The sequence below is a fragment of the Salvelinus alpinus genome, chromosome 7 (genome assembly GCF_045679555.1).
Source record: "Salvelinus alpinus chromosome 7, SLU_Salpinus.1, whole genome shotgun sequence".
NCBI classification, from domain to species: Eukaryota; Metazoa; Chordata; class Actinopteri; order Salmoniformes; family Salmonidae; genus Salvelinus; species Salvelinus alpinus.
Window position 1 is genome coordinate 43,787,372 of NC_092092.1, and position 4,551 is coordinate 43,791,922.

The 4,551-nt window shown below is 42.5% G+C and overlaps 1 protein-coding gene across 4 annotated transcripts; it reads left to right on the forward strand.

The window, feature by feature from the left end:
* The first annotated feature begins 648 nt into the window (after window positions 1–648).
* Window positions 649–4,551, forward strand: c1galt1c1 (C1GALT1-specific chaperone 1). Of its 4 annotated transcripts, XM_071410446.1 has the most exons (3): window positions 649–1,649; window positions 2,568–2,682; window positions 3,084–4,551. In XM_071410446.1, the coding sequence occupies exon 3, from the start codon at window positions 3,106–3,108 to the stop codon at window positions 4,060–4,062; it is 957 nt and encodes a 318-aa protein (XP_071266547.1). In that variant the 5' UTR covers window positions 649–1,649; window positions 2,568–2,682; window positions 3,084–3,105; the 3' UTR covers window positions 4,063–4,551. The 4 variants fall into 4 exon arrangements, with proteins under 4 accessions (XP_071266547.1, XP_071266546.1, XP_071266548.1 ...); XM_071410445.1 differs by lacking the exon at window positions 2,568–2,682 and having other exon boundaries at window positions 1,360–1,649; XM_071410447.1 differs by lacking the exon at window positions 2,568–2,682 and having other exon boundaries at window positions 1,520–1,645.

The window sequence follows — 4,551 nt, forward strand, 5'->3', positions numbered from 1 at the left end:
GGAAATAAGCTAAATTGCTAGTCTTGATAATACCCCAGTGTATCTGTATCTGAGATTTATAGAAAACAGATATACAGAACCAGTCAAAAGTTTGGACACATTCAAGGTTTTTCTTTATTTTTACTATTTTCTACATTGTAGAATAATAGTGAAGACATCAAAACTATGAAATAACGCATATGGAATCACGTAGACACCAAAAACGTGTTAAACAAATCAAAATATATTTGAGATTCTTCAAAGCAGCCACCCTTTGCCTTGATGACAGCTTTGCACACTCTTGGCCTTCTCTCATAATAATTAAGTAATAATGCACGAGAAGCCGGTGTTTGGAGGATATATTGGCACGGGTGTTGTTAGGCCCGAGACGAAGTCGAGTGTGCCAATATACCCTCTACTTTATACAACGGGTTACCAACATATTCAAACGACACAAATCTTGCAAGAGACACGACCCAGTCGTTCAGTATTTTTGTTCTGTGTCTATGGACCCGACCCAGTCGTTCGTTCTAAATGTTCCATTGCCATACTGGCTGGCAACGTTCTTATCCCTTGCTTGCTAGCTAGCCAACTACAGCTAACTTACAGTCACGTCAAAAAGTGAAGACATAATAACAGCAAAGTAGCTGCATTTGTTTAAGCTGTTTTCTAGTGACATTTATTTGGAAACATCATTAACAATGAGCCAATGAGGCGCGATTTCGCCTGGCATAGAAAATGTGCTCACTCGTCAAGAACAACACATCTACATTAACACAATGACTTCAAACTGAAGCTGGAAAGAATGCAAATTAGCTGCGTTTTGTTTAACCTTTTTTCAATTGACATTTTTGTTGTATATATCCATAAAAATTATGCCAACTGATTCATGATTTCGACTGGCTGAGAAACGCTGCCTGTCTGTCTCGTCCCGACACTATGGGACAGTAGGAGATCGAATTTGAATATTGAAACAATGTTGCAAATGTCAGAGAGACAGACAGCAAGGTTTATACGAATCTCCGCTGTTGAAAACGTAATGTTATTCTAAAAGAAATGTGAGATGTTATTCTAAAAGACGTGAGATAATGTCTAGATGCTTTTTATAGTGGAGATCAAGTTTCTAAATTATCTCCGCTGTTGAAAACTTAATGTTATTCTAAAAGACATGTGAGATAATGTCTAGATGCTTTTTATAGTGGAGATCAAGTTGATAAATTGCCTGGCTAGGCTGAGGAGACAGTGGATTGCGCAGTCAGATGGAACAGAGTAAATAAACATTTTGGTGGCAACTTGTGGAACTGTCTGGAATGAGGTTTTAACCAATCAGCATTCAGGATTTGACCCACCCGTTGTATAAAATGTTAATATCTTCAACTGTGAGCAACAATGATTGAATAATTCAGTTGATGTTTTGTGCACAAAGGTGATGACCAATGTGTCTTGTTAGGAATTTTCAAATCTGACTTCTCTATGTGGAAATTGTCTTTCTGGGCCGAGCGTCAGTTAAACTGCAGTACCGATGCAAAACTGTAGGAGCAATCGAAATCGTGCTTCTAGACAGGAACCCTAGCCCCTTGATCTGCCACAGCATACCTGACAGCTCTCTCGACAGGAGTGGAAACTAAAAATAAGGGAGGGAATTCTTAGTCAGCGGAAGTCGTTTGTAGGTAAGTGTTTTCTTGATGTTTTGGTTGAAACGTTTGTCTTAATGAGATATTTGCCATTTTGTGATTATAGCTAAGGTAGCTAGCTATCTGTAATGTTACCTAACGTTCGACAGCTTCATTAAGCGTAAATCATAGACGCAGACGCTGAGACGCGATAGTACGGCGTCCCTTTGTAACATTAGTACGCTGCTCATAGACGACCACTATGACCACCATTCTCGGGGGATGCACAGTCCGAACGCGCACCTCCCCACAATTCCCAACCAACGCGTCCCCCGGTATACGTCCTCTATTCATTTGAATGTGTTGACAGTTTGATAAACTGCTTGAGCTGCGCGGAGAAATGGTCCAATATTTTAGAACACTGCAGTGTTTGCGCGTGCGTATACGTTTGGCACTCTGATACACCCTTTACTTGTAAACCTGTTTGTCAAGTTTCATAGCCAGTTAGCCATGAAATTGTTTGTTCATTTTGCACTGACAAGTTTGTCCTTTGCTAACTTGATTCTAATAGTAAAAAGTGAACTACACTGAAAAACACACGAACGCAATATGGAAAGTCCCATGATTTCATGAGCTGAAATAAAATATCCCAGAAATGTTCCATATGCACAAAAAGCTTATTTATCTCAAATTTGTTTACATTTCTCCTTTGCCAAAATAATCCATCCACCTGACAGGTGTGGCATATCAATAATCTGATTAAACAGCATGATCATTACACAGGTGCACCTTGTGTTGGGGACAATAGAAGGCCACTCTAAAATGTGCAGTTGTGTCACACAACACAATGCCACAGATCTCTCAAGTTTAGGGAATGTGCAATTGGCACGCTGACTACGGATTGTCCACCAGAGCTGTTGCCAGAGAATTCAATGTTAATTTCTCTTCCATGACCCGCCTCCAATGTCGTTTTAGAGAATTTGTCAGTAGGTCCAACTGGCCTCGCAACCGCAGACCACGTGTAACAACGCCAGCCCAGAACCTCCGCATCCGGCTTATTCACCTGCTGATGAACCTGAGTAGTATTTCTGTCTGTAATAAAGCTTTTTTGTAAGGAAAGACTCATTCTGATAGGTTAGGCCTTGCTCCCCAGTGGGTGGGCCAGTCTCAAGTGTTAGGCCTATGCCCTCCCAGGCCCACCCATGGTTGAGTCCTTGCCCAGTCATGTGAAATCCATAGATTAGTGCCTAATTTATTTATTTCAATTGACAGATTTCATTATATGAACTGTAACTCAGTAAAATCGTTAAAATTGTTGCATGTTGCATTTAATATTTTTGTTCAGTATAGTTTTTTACACTCAACTAACATGAAATGACAGTCACTTGTTATGTAGCTAGCTAGCTTCTTTATTTTGATCCATGACCACCACCATGAGTATCCATTTGATTAGTAATTTGGCAAATTAATGTTTGTTTCCTACTTTCACAGTGTGTGCTGCTGACAAACGAACATGTTGTCAGAAGGCAGCTCCTTCATGAAGGGGATGGCCCTGGGAGGCATATTCTGCCTGTTGTTGTCCCTGTTAGGGAGCTTCACACCAGGCATGCAGTCTAGCCCAGAGGACCAGCACCACCACCACCACATCAAGGCTCCCACCAACGACGAGCTACAGAGCCTGTCCGAGCCCCAGATGTTGGAGCTGAGCCAGAAGGTGCGAGTCTATTGCGTCATCATGGTTCAGCCTAAGGTCCTAGTGTATTGGGCCACAGCCAAGGACACCTGGGGTAAACACTGCGACCAGGCCGTATTCTACAGCTCCGAGTCAGCCAAAGCTCTGGAAGCGGTGGACCTTAACGAACAGGACGAGTGGGCCAAGCTGCACAAGGCCCTGAAGCACGCGTATGACAATTCCGGTGACCTGCGCTGGTTCTTTGTGGCGCGGCCTACCACCTTTGCCATTATTGAGAACCTCAAGTACCTCGTTCTGGCCAAAGACCCCAACGAGCCCTTTTACATCGGTCACACCATGAAATCGGGCGAGCTGGAGTACGTGGAGTACGAGAGCGGCATCGTGCTGAGCTACGAAGCCCTCAGAAGGCTGGTGAACGTGTTCAAAGACGGGGAGAAGTGTCCAGAGCGAGGCAGATCCCTGTGGAAGCTAAGCGAGGAGAAACAGCTGGCCATATGTCTGAAGTACACTGGGGTCTTTGCAGAGAATGGTGAGGACACACAGGGCAAGGGGCTGTTCAACAGTAAGAGTGTGGGTTCACTCATCCAAGACGGCATGTCCAAAAACTCTTTGGATGTGGTGGAGGGCTGTTGCTCTGACTTAGCTATCACCTTTAGCGGAATGTCACCAAACCAGATGCAGGTCATGATGTTTGGGGTTTACAGACTACGCCCGTATGGGCACAACTTCCATGATTCCTTGATATTCCTGCCCCCCGAGGGCTCTGACAATGACTAAAGTACAAGGCTTCCCCCTTTGGGCCAGACATGGAATTAAAAAGACTGCTGCTGTGTGACGTCAAGTCTAACTGTTGAATAAAGACCGTTTTCTTATTCAGTTTGTATACATGAGGGAGGGTGGCAAAATCATTAGTCTTAGTCTTTTATACCTTTTGAAATTTGCACTCTGCACAATACAATTGTGGTTGTGAAGAATGTAGGCTTAATGCAGTGCTATGAAGAAATATATCTAATTCTTTCACACAATTCGTTTTTTTCTCATTGGTATCTGTGGCTGATTTGGTTTAATTAGGCTAATACAAGGCCACATGGAGTGAACATTTGGTGAAATTCATCAAGTATTGAGATGACTAAAAGTCTGTAAAGAAATAGTTTGCTACACATGATTGTTGTCATTGTAATGAAATTAATGTTGGTGGATTTGTTTATTTTGTAACTATTTTACCCACTTGGAAAACCAGGTGAAATAAAAATTGCCTGAAATTGA

What these genes read in the sequence shown, in the direction of transcription:
- c1galt1c1 (XM_071410446.1), top strand. Translation starts at nt 3,106, where the DNA reads ATGTTGTCAGAAGGCAGCTCCTTCATGAAGGGGATGGCCCTGGGAGGC.